The sequence below is a fragment of the Moschus berezovskii genome, chromosome 20 (assembly GCF_049115385.1).
Source record: "Moschus berezovskii isolate FMDL1 chromosome 20, NW_MosBer_1.0, whole genome shotgun sequence".
In the NCBI taxonomy this organism is placed as follows: Eukaryota; Metazoa; Chordata; class Mammalia; order Artiodactyla; family Moschidae; genus Moschus; species Moschus berezovskii.
The window spans coordinates 52078019-52095251 of record NC_142479.1 but is presented as its reverse complement, the minus strand read 5'-3'; the positions used below and the strand labels follow the sequence as shown (position 1 = coordinate 52095251).

At 57.4% G+C, this 17233-nt stretch overlaps 1 protein-coding gene across 3 annotated transcripts; it reads right to left on the bottom strand.

Moving 5' to 3' along the window:
- Positions 1-315: 315 nt before the first annotated feature.
- On the bottom strand, positions 316-9023 carry PPP1R1B (protein phosphatase 1 regulatory inhibitor subunit 1B). 3 transcript variants are annotated; one of them, XM_055407759.2, is made up of 8 exons: positions 8865-9020; positions 8554-8721; positions 6860-6920; positions 6567-6589; positions 6066-6141; positions 2773-2973; positions 1203-1322; positions 316-1114 (listed from the first exon to the last, which is right to left on the bottom strand). In XM_055407759.2, exons 2-8 carry the CDS (start codon positions 8632-8634, stop codon positions 1065-1067), a joined length of 612 nt encoding a protein of 203 aa, XP_055263734.1. In that variant the 5' UTR covers positions 8635-8721; positions 8865-9020; the 3' UTR covers positions 316-1064. The 3 variants fall into 3 exon arrangements, with proteins under 3 accessions (XP_055263734.1, XP_055263733.1, XP_088685170.1); XM_055407758.2 differs by having other exon boundaries at positions 8554-9023; XM_088829044.1 differs by lacking the exons at positions 8554-8721; positions 8865-9020 and adding an exon at positions 7985-8068.
- Between the last annotated feature and the right edge of the window lie 8210 nt (positions 9024-17233).

The window sequence follows — 17233 nt, the reverse complement described above, 5'->3', positions numbered from 1 at the left end:
GGCCACGAAAGCCTGGCACTTGGAGAAAAAAGGATCTTCCCGAGGGGAGGCCTGTGGGGAGGGGGGTGGGGACGGGTCCTTTGTAGGATTTCAATTGCTCTTGAAGGACTTCTCTCCCCCACCCGCTTTCAGCCATCCTTAGCGGGATCTAGAACCCCTAAGGTCTTTCCCAAGAAGGTTTGGAGCTTGTCTGCAGTCAAGGCTCCAAGTTAGAGGACTGGACACTAGGGTCGAGGACCTGACTGTTGGATGACCACCACATAGGGAAACCTGTTACCTCCTCCCTCTCCTTTCCCCTGAAGGTTAAGTCTCAGCACAGTTATTTACAAAGATTTATTACAGGTTCAGGCCGGGAGTCAGGGAAGAAGGGAAGGGGACAGAGCAGCTGGAGGACAAGGAGAGCTTGGCTCTCCCACCTGTGCCCCCCCAAGGACTTATTATACTAGGCGGCATTCCTGGCATCAAAGCACACATAAAATGCAACAAAGCAGTCTCTGCCAGTCCATCTTCCAGGCACCCAGGCTGGGGAGCAGGTGATAAGGGGAAGATTTACCAAAAGCTGAGGTCATGGAAAAGATGCCTGAATTCTGGGCCCTGGTAGAAGGCAGTGAAGGGGTGATGACTTGGAATTGCCCAGGGGATGGAGAAAGATCTACGGGCACTTACAAGTTCTCAGTATCCCTTTTCCCCAGATCTTAGGGTCCTGCCCTGTGGGTTTCCTATGCGCAGGGGAGAGGGTCTAGGGAGTAGAATTGTGAAGGATGAATCTTTGTCCCCCATTTACTGGATTTCCCAATGCAAGCTCTCCCATCCCACCTGCCACTGGGTGTATGGGGGAATGACTGGCAGGGGTAGGCATCGGGCAGCAAGTGCCCAGGGACTCTGGGCATCAGCCAAAGTTGGGCAGACAAGCAAACACAGACCAGCCTTAGTCTTCTAAAAGTCAGAAGCCGCAGCCCTAGCAAGTGAGGGGCAGGGTACAAAATAGGGTGTGAACAGAGTGGGTTTCTGGAGAACATCAATGCCTCCTCCCACTTCCTTCCAGGAGATGCAGGGCTGGGTGCCTATGTGCCAGGCTCAGGGTGGGCAGGGCGCTGTGGCTCCTCCCCGGGTTCTGCAAAGCAAGCAGAGGGACTTAGGGCCTGGCCATGCCCACCAAGATCCCAGCCCTGCCTCCTCAGCCCCCCACTCCCAAGTCTCACCATTCAATGCTGGGTCTTCCACTTGGTCCTCAGAGCTGCCGTCTCTCTGGGGCCCATCCAGAGGAGGCGGGCGCTCCCAGGGACCCTCTAGACCTTGGCCATAAGTTGTCTTCTGACCAGCTGGGGACAGGAAAGAAGGGATAAAAACACAAGCTCTTGAGTACCCATCTGGTTGTCCTAGAACATGAGCCAAGTCCAGCCACTGGCTGAGACTAAGCTTTCTGAAGGTGTCACAGTGGAGTGGAGTGAGCACTGGACTAAGACAGTGCCTCTGGTGACTAGCCATGTCTTAGATGAGTCACTATTACCTCTCTGAAGGGGCTGGTAGGAGGGAAGTTCTGTAGACTGCCTTAAATAAGATAATAGTTAACACCCAGTGCCAGCACCTAGGAGCCACTCCAGGCTTGGTGGCAACTGATGTTTGTTCCTTGGTCTTCTTGCCATTTGACCCACGGCCTTGCCACTTTCCTGAGAGAACAGTCTCCTCTCACCTCCTCTGCACCTGTTCTGGGGGTGTCAGTGGGAGTCAATTCAGCTCTTCCAGCTGAAGCTTTTGCGTCCACATCTGATACCCCCACCACCAATACAGAGCAGAGGCCTACGCTGTTTTGAGGCAGGGTGCAAAGAGTGGACACTGCAAGCAGGGATGGTTGGTTATTTTTCATCCCCATAAATAATGGGACCAAAACATTGAATGTGCATTCAGAGAGTTAGAAGTGGTCAGGCATGGAAAAAATAGCCCTGGGAGGGGCTGAGATCTTCCTGCCTAGGAATTCTTTGGGTCTTGGCTGTGTAGATTTTGGGATCTGGGGTCTCTAGCTCTGAGGCCTTCTGTGTAGGTCTTAGGCCCCTCACTGGCCTCTCTCTTCCCAGACAGTTGGGGTTGGAGGTGCAGATAACCAGGTTGGTTCTTGAATCCTAGATTCTCCATCCAGACACTAGAGGGCACCCTCTCACCTCCAGCCTAGGAAATTGGAAAAGAGAGAGAGAACCACAGGTTCCTGGAGAGAACTTATCAACCAGTCCTGTGTCTCCCAGCAGAGACCACATCCTGTATCCAGAAATGCAGGCAATGGGGGCCCTGGACACTCTTAGTCCTCTATCCCTGATCTCTTTACACCTCCCAACGGCCATGGATGAGAAGTCCTTTCTTGGGTCTAGCCTCAAACCTCATGTGAAGTGAAGTGAAGTGAAATGAAGTCGCTCAGTCGTGTCCAACTCTTTGTGACCCCATGGACTGTAGCCCACCAGGCTCCTCCATCCATGGGATTCTCCAGGCAAGAATATTGGAGTGGGTTGCCATTTCCTTATGTAGCCTTGCCTTAATTCTTAGGGAAGAGAGGAATTACTAGGAAAAAGCTGATAGGGAGAGGGACCGAGTCAAGGGTGGGAAGAGCCCAGGTGTCAGGTAAGGTTGAGTGTGAGGCGTCCTGTGGGGTGAGAGAGTGAAAAGGCCCTTTACATGTGGGAGAAATTGTAAACTGGGAGGGGGTGTCCCAGGACACTCAAGGAGGACCCCACCCAAGCCCATGGTTGGTGAAACTCAGGCTTCACAGCCCCTTCCGCTTACCAGACCCCCTGCTGCCCTTCAGGACTTCTGCCTGGCTGTCCTCCTCCTCCTCTTCCTCATCCTCCTCCTCTTCCTCCTCCTCTTCCTCTCTCGGGTAGCCCAGTTCCCGCAGCTCGCCAAGCTCATCCTCCTCCTCCGAGGCCTGGTTCTCACCCAGGTTGCTGATGGACTGCAGGTGAGACTCAGCAATGCGCTGCACGGCTGGCACAGGGGGACCAGGAAGGCACGGGTCAGCCAGGGCCGAGACGCACCCCGTGGAGCAGGAGAGGCACGTGGCCCTACCCCCAGCCTCCTTCCTGGGGGCCTGGGGCAGAGCTCATCCCCGCAGGAGTCTTTTCCAACACTACAGGCTGCTGGTCAGCCTGCTGGGGGCCAGACCAGGGCAGAAGCAGCCAGGGGTAGACTCTTGATCATGTTTGGCTCTTAAGCTGTCCAAAGATGCTGGGCCCCGGAGGCCGGCCCCAGGCATCTCTCCCCACGCCGTAGGGTGTCAAGCTGGACAAGACCAGGCGGGCACAGCAACAGCTTAACATTCCTTGGCTGGGGAGCTTGTCTACCAGCTACAGCCCCTGGAGAAGGTATGGGACTGGAGGGCCGGACCCTGGGGCATTTGTCCCTTTCAGTTTCTAGGGGAGTGCCCAGCCTCCTCACGGCTCACCTGGATCCTGCCTGCCACCCCATACTGGGCTTGGTCCCCACTCCTTGACACCGCTCCATCATAGATGCTACTCCACACACCCCTACCCCAGGCTCTAAGAGGCAGGAACAGTTCTGAGACTAAGGACATAATAGTCTGCAGCCAGTGACGTCCTTGCCTGGGGATGCAGCCTGCTCAGACACGGCCCCCATAATCTTGACCCACATCCCCAAGCTTCAGCTCCCTGTGCAGTGACCTAGAAAGCAGCAAACACCACCCACCCCCCCAACACCACCAAGGCCTGCTGGGATAGGACCTAGGAAGGGAACAGTGTGGGCAGCTGGAGAGAAGTTTCCAAAAGATGGAAGGGACGAGGGGGTTCAGAGAAAAAGGCCAGGGCTGGAGGACTCTGGGAGAAAGGCAGGGGTGAAGGGGAGGCTGGGAGGTGTGGCCAGGGCAGAGGCAGCAGGGGGCCGGGAGCTGGTGGGCTTTTAGAGCATTCGGGTTACTAAACTCGAGGCCCAGAGACCAGATGCTCACAGGCTAGGGGCTAGGGTTGCTGCAGCTGCTTCCTAATCCGCAGGCAGCCCCTCCCCTCAGAAAGCCCAAGGGGGCAGATCCAGGCTGGAAACCTCCTGTACAGGGAGCAGGGCCTGGCGCTCCTGCCAACTCGGGGACAGGCACAGAGGGTGTATTGTGCCTGCCCTGTCTGGCCCCGAGCTCCACCCGGTGCCTCCTGCTAACTCTGGGCAAACTACCCAGGCAATAAAAGCACAATAAATTGCCCTGCCCTGTCCTTGGGGACTCAGCAAAGCTTCACCTTGAGCCAAGTACAAGAGCTCGGCCTTGGAGAGCCCCCTTCAAGCCAAGACTTGGTGTCCGCCCTTCCTTGCGGACTCTAGGCTTCTCCCCCGACAAATACCCCAACACTGCCAGGGGCTTTCCTTTGCCCAGAAAGGGGTGAAACCCACAACATACAGTGCCTTGGAAGTTCAGTTGGGTCCTCTGAGGGTTGGGGAAAGGAGGAAGGAGGAGAGGAGGTGACAGCTCAAGCAGCCGGGGGAGGAGAGTTCAGTTCTTCAGTTCGTGAGCCACAGCAACAATAGGTGCGTGCAGCCCTGTGCAGCGCCCCGTGAGAGACTCCCGCGTGCCTCGCCTGCCTCGTGCCTCTCAGGGCTCTCTGGGGTCTTACCCCCTCTCCCTCCCGACTGCCTCCTTCTCGCTTTGTCTCCAGCTCTGGGACCCTGAACTCACCCCCATCACATCTCCCTTTTGGAAGCTCCAGGGTCCCCAGCACAGCCCCTCTCCCGGGACCCCTCCCACGGCCCTGCCTCTCCCTACTCAGACTCCCCCAGGTCGCAGCCCAAAGGTGGGGGCACATTTCTGGCCAAGGCAGGCTGCCTGGGAAGCACACTGGTCTGTTCTCTTCATCTTCCAAGGACGGTTCTTCCCTCTCACATCCACTTGCCCCCTACTCAGCCCAGGGTGCGGAGGAGAGAGACTTTCTGTTCTCTCCTAAGAGAGAAGACGGCACCCCCTCCCTCATGCCTGCTTCTGGGGTTGCCCTTCCCCACATCCCCACAGGTCGGAAGGCCTTCTGAAAGCTACACCCAGTGCCCACTTGCTGTCTCCGCATCCCCTCTCCTCTCCTCAGTCTCTCTGCTCCCAACTGAGGCAGGCGGGCTGACAGCTGCACCTGCTGACCTTGGCCGGTGGTTGGGAGCTCACGAAACCCACCCGCCGGAGCTCTCAGCACATCCTTCCGGCCTCCCTCTCTCCCTCCAAGAAAGGAGGGGGCTGGCCAGGCCAGAAGAGCTGGAGCTGAGCTGGGGGTGGGAAGGCCTCCCAAGGCTTAGTGAGGAAGGGACCCTCCCACTTGGCCCATGCTCCACCAGGCGTCTCTCCCTCAGCTCCCCCCGCCGGGAACCAAGTCTCCAGGCAGCCCTGAAGACCCCGTGTAGTCTCACCCCTGCTCCTCCGTGCACGCTTTCCTCCCTCTTCCTGGAACACCCCTCCGTGCCTGGCTCGCCTGTTGAATTCCTATCCATCCTTCAAATCCCCTCTCCTCTGTAGCTCTCCTGGATGCTTTGAGGTGAAGGGCCCCAGGAGGGCTGAGGCTAGATCTTACCCTTATTCCACCCCCACCAGGGGGGCCTGGCATACACTGGGCACTCCATAAGAGAGTGCTATAGGAATGACCTGCCTTTGGGGGTTGAAAGTACAAGCAGGAACAGAAGAAGCATCGGTGTGCAGACCTGTGCGAAAGGCCTGGGAACGGGAGGGGAGAGCAAGTGGTGCGCCCGAAGAAGGTGCCCTGGGAGCGGGGAGGCAGTGGAGGTGGTTCAGCGCATGCTTGCAGAGGCGGCAGAGAGCTGAGTCCCTTTATGGCGATGCCTACTTGTTATGTACCTCTTTTCTTTCAGCCCTGAAACCTGATTTTCAGACCCACACCACCCTTTTCAGCCTCGGGGCACCTTGTTTTTCCAAGGCCACATTAAGAAAGAATTGGTCTCTAAGTGGGGGTTGGGGTGGGTGCACAAGACAATCCCTCCCCATCAACAAAAGCTCAATGCTCCCCCCCTACCCTGCCCCGCACCCAGGATCAGCCCAGTTCCAGGGGTCACGGGGACAGGCAGACCATGGGTTGGGGGAGTACCTTTCAGCGAGGGGGGTGTGTAGGCACAGGGATTGGACCTCTTCGACTTGAGGTGGTGCCCCTCTCCTGAGGCTCTCTGCCAGGGAAGTGCCAGGTTAAACAGGCTCACAGAGACCCCTTCCTGTACACCTCCCTCCACTCCATTCCGCCCCACCCCGCCAGCTGCCCAGGGCAACTGCGTTGACTGGTCCAGCCTCGGCTCTAGGTCCGGGCACTGCTCCCACACCCAGGCTGAGGCCACCTGGTGGCTTTGGGAAGGGCACCATAGCCACAGCCTGGCTCAGGGCGGGACCCTGGATTCTGGAGGCCCAGCCTGAGTCTGAGCAGAGCAAAGACAAGGGTAGAGGAGGATCCGCATCCTGGCCCCAGGCATTCTCACCAAGGTGCCAGTTGATATGCTAATGTCCTCCTGGGTGGCACCCTGAGCTAGCTGGGAAGTAATCCCCTCCACCCCATCACAAAGGGCCTAGTCCCTCCTTCCAGCTGCCCCTGGAAACTCACCTGGTGGGGTGAGGCCTCCTCCTCTGGGGGAGGCCACCGGTGACCGAGCCAGGAAAAAGAAGAGAGAAAGAATCTGAATTATTGGTACTTTCCCCCAAAATTCAGTCTCTGGGCCCTTTCCTTCCCGGTGTTGGGAGGCGCCTGGTCGATAAATGAGCCCAGTGGAGTTGGGCTCCTGGACCTTAACCCCCCATTCTCCGTTCAGTCTCCTACTCAAGGGACTCTGGCAGGGGCCCCCAGAAGGCATTACAGTTAGGGTGGGGCCAGGACTAGGGGGCAGGGAAGGGGCCCACCTGGTGAGGAGTGCTCTGAGAGCCGGAACAGCATGGCAGGGGTTGGCCTCCTGCGCCGGATCTAAGGAGACAGAGATGGGGAGAAGGGAGGGCAGGACAGACACTTGCAGCCCACTCCCCACCCCCACCCAGGCAGCAGGGAACAAACTGTGCTTTGGAGTCCCCAGGGAACCTTTGAATCAAAGACTGTCAGGGCTGAAAGGGACTCCAGAGCTCACCGAACCCCCTCTTTTTACCAAGGTGAAAACCCAAGCCTCAGAGAGTTTCAGCAGAGCTCAAAGCCACACAGCATGCCAAGGCAGAGATGGGCAAGAAAAGCCCACCACTGGCTGCCAGCCAATGCCCGTCTCTCTCCATGGCTACTCCAGAACCACCACCTCCCTTCGTATCTTCCCCTGCCATGGCCCTCCTTCTCCCCTTTTTGAAGACATCAGACCTCAGGACCCGACACTGACTGTGGAAGATGGCACTCACGTGGCCCTGCCCACCTAAGGTCAGCTCAAGGGCTCCAAAGAAACCAGATCCAGCTGCAGAGGGAGGCTGAGCCTGAACAGCAGGCACCTCCAACCTCACCCTGAGGCTCAGGTGTGCGCCTGAGCCCCGGACCCCCGGGGCCTGGGTCTGGGCCCCTCTAGCAGTGTCGCTCAGGCTGTGGAACTCTTCACCCAGTCCTCGTAAAGCCTCCAAAGTCGCCCTCCTTGGTACATGAGCCAAGCTGAACAGTGGAGGGTGGGGGGGCACTGAGTACTCCCAGTAACTCCCCCACCCTTCCCCCTAGCTTGGCAATCAGATCAACTGTCAGTTAATTAGGTCCTCTTTGAGCTCCAGGGAAATGCACAAACAGAACCAGGTGAATTAAGCTGAAACTGCCACCTCCCCTGCCAATCTCCCAACACTGCCCTCCAGATCAAAAGCTGCTTGGGCCGAGGAACAAACCGGTCCCCAGCACCCCCCGCCCCGCCCCATACCGTCTCTGCAAAATGACTTGGCCCCCCTCTCACTGCTCTGTTCAGTGCCAGCTGCTTCTCAACAACAGCAACAAGTGAATGGCTAAGTTGGGCGGGGGGAGGCTCCCGCACAAAACTCATGTCTATTCCGTCATCACGGCCCACATCTCATCCCCACCTTTGGAGGCCTCCGGTACCCAGTCCCCAGGAAGGCTGTCCAGAGGACTCAGATGTCTGTGTGAGGAATTCTGGCTTCTGGGATGACTGGTCATCATTTCCCTCTCCACCCGCCCCCCGCCCCGCCCATGTTGTGGCTTTATCTAGAGGTCAGGACAAGGCTCCGGTGACCCCAGACCAGGAATGCAGAGTGGGACTAGAGAGATGGCCAGAGCGTGCGGCAGGCGGGAGCAGGCCCGCTCTGTGTAACGGGTCAGTGGATCATGTTTGTCACACCAGTGGTCCCCGGGGGACCCCAGGGAAGGAGGACGCTGTGCAGGGTCCAGAGGACAGCCCTCCCTCTCTGGGGCCGCCCGGGATTCTCCCGCCCCGGGATCAGGTGTGAGGCCCCGGGAAAAAGTTACAGGAGTCTCCGGCGAACTTCACGCGCTGCCCCGCGCCCCTGCTGCGTCCGAGGCGGGCCGGGCGCCCGCGTCCCCCAGGCCAGTTCCGATCCCGGAGCGCAGAGGAGTCGGGGAGTAGGGGGTAGGGTAGGGGGGCGCTGCCAGGGGTGGGGCGCAGCCCCCTTACCATCTCCACCTGGCGGGGGTCGAGCTGGCTGGGGGGCGCGGGCACGGAGAACTGGATCTTCTTGCGGTCTTTGGGGTCCATGGCGGGCGGGGCGCGCGTCGCGGGGTCTCGGGCTGCGATCCCGGCTCCGCTCCCCCGCGCTGCTCCGGGCGCCGCGGCGGCAGCGGGCTGAGTGCGGCAGAGAGGAGCTGGAGGGCTGTTCCCGCACAGATAGAAATACCGCGCCGGCGAGGGGAGGGCGCGCGGGGGTGGGGGGCGGCCCGGCTCGCGGCTCCGGCGCTCCTGGGTGCCTCGGTCCCCGGCGCCCGCACCTCGCGCTCGCGGGGCTGGTCTCTGTCCCTCCTGCCCTCGCTCTCTCTGCGTCTCTCCGACCTTCCCCGGTCTCCCGTGCTCCCGCTCCGCGAGTCTCCCTACGTCTCCGCTCCGCCCCGACTCTCCGGGTCTCGCCCTCCGGCCGCAGCGCTGGGGTCCCCAGCCCGTCCCCTCGGCGCCTGGTGGGCGGGCTCAGGAGACAGTGGCCAATGAGCGCCGAGGAGCGTGTCCTCCCGGGCCGGGAGGAGGGCGGGGCGTGCGAGCCGGGACCGCGGGAGCGGCCTGGGGGCCCCCTGCCGACTCCCCAGAACTTGAAGCTGCATTATTGATGGAGTCCAGCAGGGAGGATAACGGGGGGAGGCCGAGGGGAGAGGGGCCGCTGGGACCTGGGACTCTGACTTTAACCCCTTCCTGGCCTGGGTGCTTGGAGTTTCACGGGGAGGCTGTCAGGTCGTGGAGAGAATAGCACCAGCGTGTCACGCTGTGAATGGGGGTGTCCTAGAAAGCGAGTGAGCGTGAAGGAGCGGGGTGTGCGTGGGAGGACACCTGTCAGTCATCATGGCAGGGAGTGTGTGAAAGTGAGTGCCAGGGCCCCTGTGGTGCCTAAAGCTGGGGAGTGTGTGTGTGTGTGTGTGTGGGGTCCGTGTGGTGAGAGAGTCTATGTGAGTAAGTGTGTCAGAGTGTCAAGGATGCAGGTGTGAGTGGCAGGGTGTGGGAAGACCGTGTGTGCACGGGGGAGGGGTGGGGTGGGGGAGGATGTCAGAGGCTGTCAAGGTGATGGGCAGGCTGTGCCAGCTCGCAGCGGGGTGGGAGTACCGTTTGCACAGGTCCAGCTTGAAGAGTAGAGGGGGGTAAGGTTGTGATCCTGGGAGGGTTCTTGTGGGGGCAGGGGGAATGTGTCCATGCTGTGAGGTACCCTGGATTCACGTGTCTCCTGCCTGTTCTCCCCAGATATGATGTGGGGGAGACAGAGCCAGCTCAGGGGAATAGAGTTGGGGGAGTTGGGGTGTACACGTGCCATCACGTGTGAGTTTGGTGCAGGAATAGAGCAAGGGGGAGAGGTGTGTGTGTGCTCATTTCGGAGGTGTGAGCCTCTCTTTTTCTGCAGAGGTGTTTGCATGTGTCTCTGAAGCGGGGAAAGGGGAGGAGATGGCCCTGTGGTTTGGAGTGTCCCTATTTATTTATCATCTGGTGCTGGGTGCCTTTGCAGGAACTGGTGTTTCCCTCTTCAGGTCTGAATGCTGCTCTGAGCAGGTGTGTGTGTGTGTAGACTTGTACGTGTGTGTGTCTTCCTGGGGCTCTGTTTGCCTTGGCTCTCTTCTCTCCTGGTCACTCTCAGGCCTGGAACAGTCAGGAGCCCCCCTCCCCCAGCCAGCAACTTTTCCACTCCCAGGCCAAGCATGCTGGGCTCTTGGCAGAGCGAAAAGGAAGCAAAAGGCCAGCGGAGTCTTGTGAAAATGGGGTCAGGGGCACGGCGCAGCACCCCAGAGTCAGCGGCTACTCTGGGGATGAGGAGAGGGAATGGGAGCACAGAGCTTTGCCCATGGGCGCTGGAAGGCCTGGCCGCTGGGCGGCACTGCTCCCCCACCCTCAGGCCTGGCTCAAGTCCTGCTGTGTTTGTTGACTTTTATGCTTGTGGGGAAACAGCCAGATGCAAGGTCCCTGGCCCTGGGGTGTGGGCCTCTCTGGCAGTCCCTGGCTTGGCCCAGACCCCTCTGTCAGATGGGTTGTGGTGGGAGGTGGTAAATGCCAATTTGGCAGTGCCCTGGAAGGCAAATGAGGAGGCCACAAGGGTCAGAAGGGGCACAGGACAGGCAGGGCCCAGGCAGTAACCTGTGTGGCCACGGGGCCAAGAGGAGGCTGAGAGATCTGTGGCTTCCATGCTAGGGAGGTAGGAAGGTCCTGGGTGGGGTGAAGGGGACAGATAATGAGAGGACCACGAGAGGAAGACATTGCTCCCAAGGGAACCTCAGGGCCCATTGGAGCTGAGAGGGCCTTTAGGACCACAGTTGATGAGGCAGGCTCCTTTGGCCAGGGAGGGCCTGTCCACAGAGGTTCTGCTGAAAGGATTGGAGTTCTGGGTGGCCCTGAATCAGGAAAAGTTCCCTGGACCCGGGCTGGGGCAGCTGGAAGGGAGACTCTCTTCTCCTGGGTAACCCTGAAAGAGGGGGTCTTCGGGCATAGAGAGGAGGGTCTTTGCTGTTTCTTCCAACCTTTACCCAGCACCTACAGCTCTGGCTGCTAAACCCTGGGGTCAAGCGGGATGGGGGAACTTGGCTCACAGGGGTACAGGCACAAGGAACAGACAGGAAGGAGAAGGAAGGATGGCAGAGACAGGAGGTGAGAGAAAGGAGGGGGAGGTCGGAAATGTGGAAAAGAAAGAGCGAGAAAGCACGTGTGAGAGATGGAGAGAGAGCAAAAATAGCTCCGCATTAAGATAATTGCAGCTCACAGCTCTGCCCTCCATTAGGAATTAAATGAGGTTCTATTACTTTGATTTTTCTCTCCTGGATCCTACGCGACTTCTCAAGAACTTGGGGAAAAGTTTTTCAGGTGGGCGGCCAGGTGGCTGGGGCTGCGTGGGTGACAGAGGAGGAAGGGACAGGGACTTCTGGGGGCTGGGGGCAGTGTGGGCAGGGGCAAGGAGTGGGGAGGGTCTGGCGAGGATGGGGGAGTCCAGCTGGGGCTGGGAGGGGTGGCCAGGGTCAGGCATATCCCAGAGCAGCTGAGAAGCTAGGGGCCAGGGTGACCTCCATTCTCTTTTAGAATTAATCATATGCAAATGAGATGTAAAAATAACGTGCCACTCCTTGGTTATTATTCTTGAGTTAGAAGCACAGGCAGTTGGGTCCAAGGAACAAATTCAAGACCTTGTTTGACCTAACTCCGATTGAGCAGTGGGTCTTTCTGCTTGGACTAACCAAAAAAGTTTGTCATAGGGTGTCTGTTAACGTACAGAGCAAGTCTGATCACACTATTTTGAGCACATCATTTATCTCACGTCATTGCCTGTTGCCTGCCACAGCGCCCAGCATACAGGAGGCACTCCATTCACCTTCTCTGGAAGCGTGTTGGGGGGGTAGGGAGAGTGGACAATCGTGAATATTCCCTCCCTTCTCCCAGGCGAGATAGAGTCTCATGGACAGAACATAAACTGCGGAGTTGGACAGACCTGGGTACTGTGTGATTTTAGACAATAAATGTCTTAACCTCACTGTGCCTGTTTCCTCCTGCCCCAAAACCCACCTCACGTGGTACCTGTGACGATTCAAAAAGATAAAATTAATAAAGTCCCCAGCCCAGTGCAGGGCTCCTGGTCAGTATTCAGTAAAGCTTCCACCTTCTCTAGAGGGCTTCTGCGGTGGCTCAGATGGTAGAGAGTCTGCCTGCAACGCAGGAGACCCGGGTTCAATCCCTGGGTCGGGAAGATCCCCTGCAGAAGGGAATGGCTACCCACTCCGGGATTCTTGCCTGGAGAATCCCCATGGAGAGAGGAGGCTGGCCGGGTACAGTCCGTGGGGTCGCAAAGAGTCGGACACGACTGAGCGACTAACACTTCCTCAAGAGCGCTATGGATGCAGTTCCAGAAATGGCCAGCAAGTGGCAGAGTTGACTAGGGTTTGGGCCGCCGAGCTGCTGGCATTGTGGGTTGGTGGCTGGGCATCACACTCCTGACCTTGGCACCACGGAGTTGAGTTTAGCTGGCTGGGTTGACATGTGGCAGCTGGAAAGGAGGTCCCCCGAAGTCCTGGGAAGCAGTCTTGGAGAAGCCAGGGAGCGTTAGCAGGGCACACTGGGGCATCTTTCCCTGCCACTGCTGGTGGTGAGGAGGCGGGCAATGGGGAGGGGGAAGAGGATGTTGGGGACTCCAAGACCCGCCTCTGAGAAAATCCCTGGACACCGAGAGGAGAGAGCAAGGGCACTCGCAGTAGGGACACTGGTGACACCAAGACAGGTGGCAATCATCTGAGCATTCACTGACACACGTTCATTCATCCATCATCCAACCATTCAATAAATTCACACTAAGTGCTTTTTTTAAAAAAACTCTATTGAATTACAGTTTATATACTATAAAATGTATCAGTAAAATGTAAATTAAAATATACATTTCTATGAGTTTTTCAAAATGCTATTCAACACATGACCACTACCAACACAGATATAGAACATTTTCGTCACTCTCAAATGTTCTCTTTTGCCCTATCCAAGTCAGTCTCCCCTCCCCCCTCAATGGGTGTATCGTAACTCTTAGCACACTATTTTGAGACATGTCCTACCCACTATCTGTCTTTTGCATCATCACCTTCCTGCTATAATGCCCAGAATACAGTAGCACTAAATGCTGTAGAGGCAATGGTTTGAGGAATCAATCAGTAGATAAATACATAAGTCATAGAAATTGGCAACGCATGGCCTATAGAGAGCATTACTCTGTATTGGACACTGGGCTAGACCTTTTATACGTATTAGCTCATTTAATCCTCAATAGATTCACTCCATTTTACAGATGAGGGAAATGAGGCTCAGAACTTCTGACCACAGCCTGGGTTCAAAGCAGACCATCTGACTCCAGAATTCCCACTCTTACTTCAGTCTTTAATACATCCAGGATGGGCGAGTAGAACTCTTGCATGCACTGAACGGAGCTTCTCTCTTGCTCAACATTGGTCCCAGTTTCTCTCTCTCTCTCTCAGCCCAGGTTGGACAGATCTGGGTGGGAAGCAAAAATCAATGTGTGGAGGCTGCCCTCTGCTGGCAGATATGAGTACAGCGGTATCTGTGCCCTCTGGCGCCCCCAGGTGGGATGCTGATGAGAAGAATGAGCAAGCCGACAGCCCACAGCGGGGGCAGCCTCGGCCCCGGGCACCTGGAGACCCCCTGCTCTGGCCACTGCCTGGTGCCCCCCGAGGTGCCAGCTGAGGCTGCCCCCAAAGAACGCCAGCTGCCGGAGCCTGCCGCCTCCCACCCCCTCCACCAGCCTCACACACACTCCAATCCCGGTCCAGTCGGCTGCTTCCATTCCCTGAAGAAGAGGCCCTAAAGTTAAAACAGCTGTTAATTTATAAACCAATTTTTCCGTGACTGCTTAATAAATCGCCAGCAGCTGCTCTGCCCCCCCTCCTGCCCAGGCACCCGGCCCCGAGGGCTGCATGGAGAAGCTCAGAGCCGCCAGCCTGCCCCTCCTACCTCCTTCCCCCAACTCCCTAACTTGCCCCCAGTCTCCCAGGAACTGGGCATGTGTGGGGGAAACCCCGATGAAACCCCAGCTTCTCTGGGCTTCAGTGGACTGGAGAGGGGAGGAGGATTTTTCTGCAGCCCAAAGGCCATTCTAACACCCTCTAACCCCCAACCCACAACTGCCTGTTCCAGAGGGTAGGTGTCAAAAGTTTCTTAGTTCTTGGGGAGATGCAGTGTCCCTATTCCCTAGAGAAGTTCCCTGAGCAACTGGGAGGTGAAGGGACCCTGGACTCATTCCTGAGTGCACTGGAATCTCAGTTCCCAAATCAGGGTGGTCTCCCTGACAGATGCTAACAGACTCACTGACCCTGCTGTTCTCTCAAGGGGGGGAATGGGGGGGCAAGGAATGCTGGGAGAGCTCCCTGTTCTGGGGAGATGCCCACACACACTCAGTCCCAGGATAATGAGAGGAAGGATCTGGGCCTTTAGAATATACAATTTGCCCAATTTCCACCAGCATATAAAAGGCACCATGAAAATCCACACGGGGTGGGGTGGGGGGTGTTGTGAATGGCAGACAGGAGACATGTTCTTTTTATCTGCAAGTTCTAGGTGAAATGCCTGCTGCTACTGTATTCTGCTACTGACTCTGCTAGGCAAAAGGGTCAATCCGGTCATGCCCCTGTAGATACAAGGAGCTCAGTTGGAAATGGGGAATTGTGTAGTAAAGCACATCAGGTTGGGAGTTCAAATCCCTGTCTCCCACCTACTAACTGTGTGACCTTGGGCAAAGAGTTTCTCTTCCCTTCCTCAGTGTCTCCATTTATAAAATAGGGATAATAATTACACAACTGTTGTGAAAATTAGAGGCATACAAAGTTCCTGGCACATATTAGGTGCTTACAGTCATGTAACAGTGTTAGCTTTCTCATCCCTCTGCTGAGATGAGAGCAGAGACTGGATCTCCTAGCTTCCCACAAATAGCAAATCTTGGGGTGGGGGTGCTCAGGAGATTTCCAGGGGTGGGGGCAGATAGGCAGTCTGGGGACAAAATTCAGAAAACCTAACCAGGATTTCTGAGTTCTATGGTTCTGACTGGGCTTTCTCATTCTGCTTCCTTCTGTTCCCTCACATTCCTCTATCCCCACCTCCTTCTGACTCAGGTAGCCATGGCCTTTCCCCAGTCTGCTTCTTGGGAAAGAAGGAAGAGCTTCCACCCCACCCTACTCCTGGAGCCCCCACCTCTCAAAAAGAAAGTTGTCCCCACAGTCTAACTGAAATCGCTTCCATTTCTTCTCTTGCTCTGTAGCTGTCAGGACCCTTTCCTGCCCCACGCCAAGAGACCTGCTGGCCTCTGCGGCTGGCAGCCAGTGTGAGCCTGGCTGACTGCATCCTCCCTGTGTACCAGAGTAACTTAGTCACCCTCTCTGAGCCTTGGGTTCCCCAGCTCTAGATTGGGGAGAATCCCAGTCCCTCCCTCTTGGGCTGCATGCGACACCACCCATGAAACTCTTATCCTTGCCACAGGGCCTGGCTCTCTGCGGGTGCTGAGGGCATGATGGTGGAGAGAGAGGTGGCAAAGGGTGGCAAAAAGAACCTGGGTGTCAGAACTGGACTGTCGAATCCCTCCACTCCTCGCAGCTGAGTGACCTTGGGCAGATTGCTTAACTGTCTTGAGCCTGCGTTTGTGTTTCTCCATCCATGAAGGGGCCTGTGGTAGAAACTACGTCACTAGAGAGTTGTGAGCCACTTAGAATTCTCAGAACAGGTCTCCAGCTGAATACATGTTCCCTGGAATTAACAATATGGTGAGCTGCTGTTACTATTACAGGCCCCACTAGAGCACTGATTCTCTTTAAGCCTTGCCCCACTAGGGGCTTGCCGATGCAGAAGGTTGGAGGGTGAGTAGAACCAGACTAGAGACTCTGGTACTGGGGATCCCGGCTCAGGACAGGCCTGAAGCTTCCACTTCCTCAATGTTCCCACCTCTGACCTCCCCCTAGACCCTGGCTTGGGCTCAATCAGGAGACACAACCGTCAGCCTCCCTGAGTCAATGGTCCTGTGAAGCCGCCAGCCCCCTCCCTGTGCCCAGGTCCTGACTACCTTCCAGAAAAAAAGAAGGGTCTCAGGGGCCCACTCAAGCCTAGGACTGCTCTGCCAGGGTGCCAGCTGGTGCCCATGGGGGCGGGGCAGCAGCTTGATCATGTGGAAAGGAAAAGTTGGAAGTACCCCCAACCTTGGTGGCCCCCATCAGAGACAGGATGATACAAGATTAGGGCACCCAAAACATCCTAGAGGCTTTCTCCCCCGGGGGATCCGCTGGGGTGAGAGCTTAGCTTGGCCTGCCCGGTGCCTTAGTTTACTCAGCCATCCTGGAAATGGAGTCTTCATTTCTGTTTTCCTGGGGCCCCAAAGGCCTTGGCATTGGCCTCTCACGGCTCCTTGCCCTCTTTACTTTCTTAAAGCAGCCAAGCTCAGCCTCCTCCTCCTCCTCCTCCTTGCCGGGATTCTCTCCTCAGAAGGCACCCAGGAGGACCCTTACTCCGGGAGGGGAGGAGAAAAGCCAACCCGGTGCCGGACCGCCTCTGCAGAGCGTAGGGCTGCACCTGCAAAACTGCCCAGGGCCGGGCTCGCCCCGCGCTCGGTGCCCCGTGCCCCTTCTCGCCGCCACTGGCCCTTTAAGAGCCTCTCCGCGCGCTGCCGTCCCGGATCAGCCAGAGAGACCATTAAAATTTTATGCAGAATGAAAATGGGCCAGGTCTCCAGCTTCCTCGCTCCCATCCAATGATTTATTACTCGCAAATACCACAGAACTAATTAGTATAGTAATTAATTAATACGCATTTGCATATTTGCATGTGCAATTAGTGCAGTGGAGTGATTACTGGGAGAATGAGGGGCCCCGGATTGTCAGATGTGAGGGGGAAGTGGCCTGGAAAAGAGTTAGTGGGAATGAACTTTGTAGGGAGCGCGAAGGCGGGGAGGGAGAGGGAGGCGAGCGGGGCGAGGCGGGGGGACGCCGGGGCGCCGGGCCACCTCTCGGGGCGCGGAGCGGCCGCGCGGGGCAGCGCAGGGTCCCGGCCCGCCCGCGGCCACCGGACGCCGGTCGAGGGTCGCGACCCGGGCGCCCCCGCCCCGCCCGCGGCCCCGCCCCGCCCCCGCCGCGTGGCACGGCTCCAAGCGCGC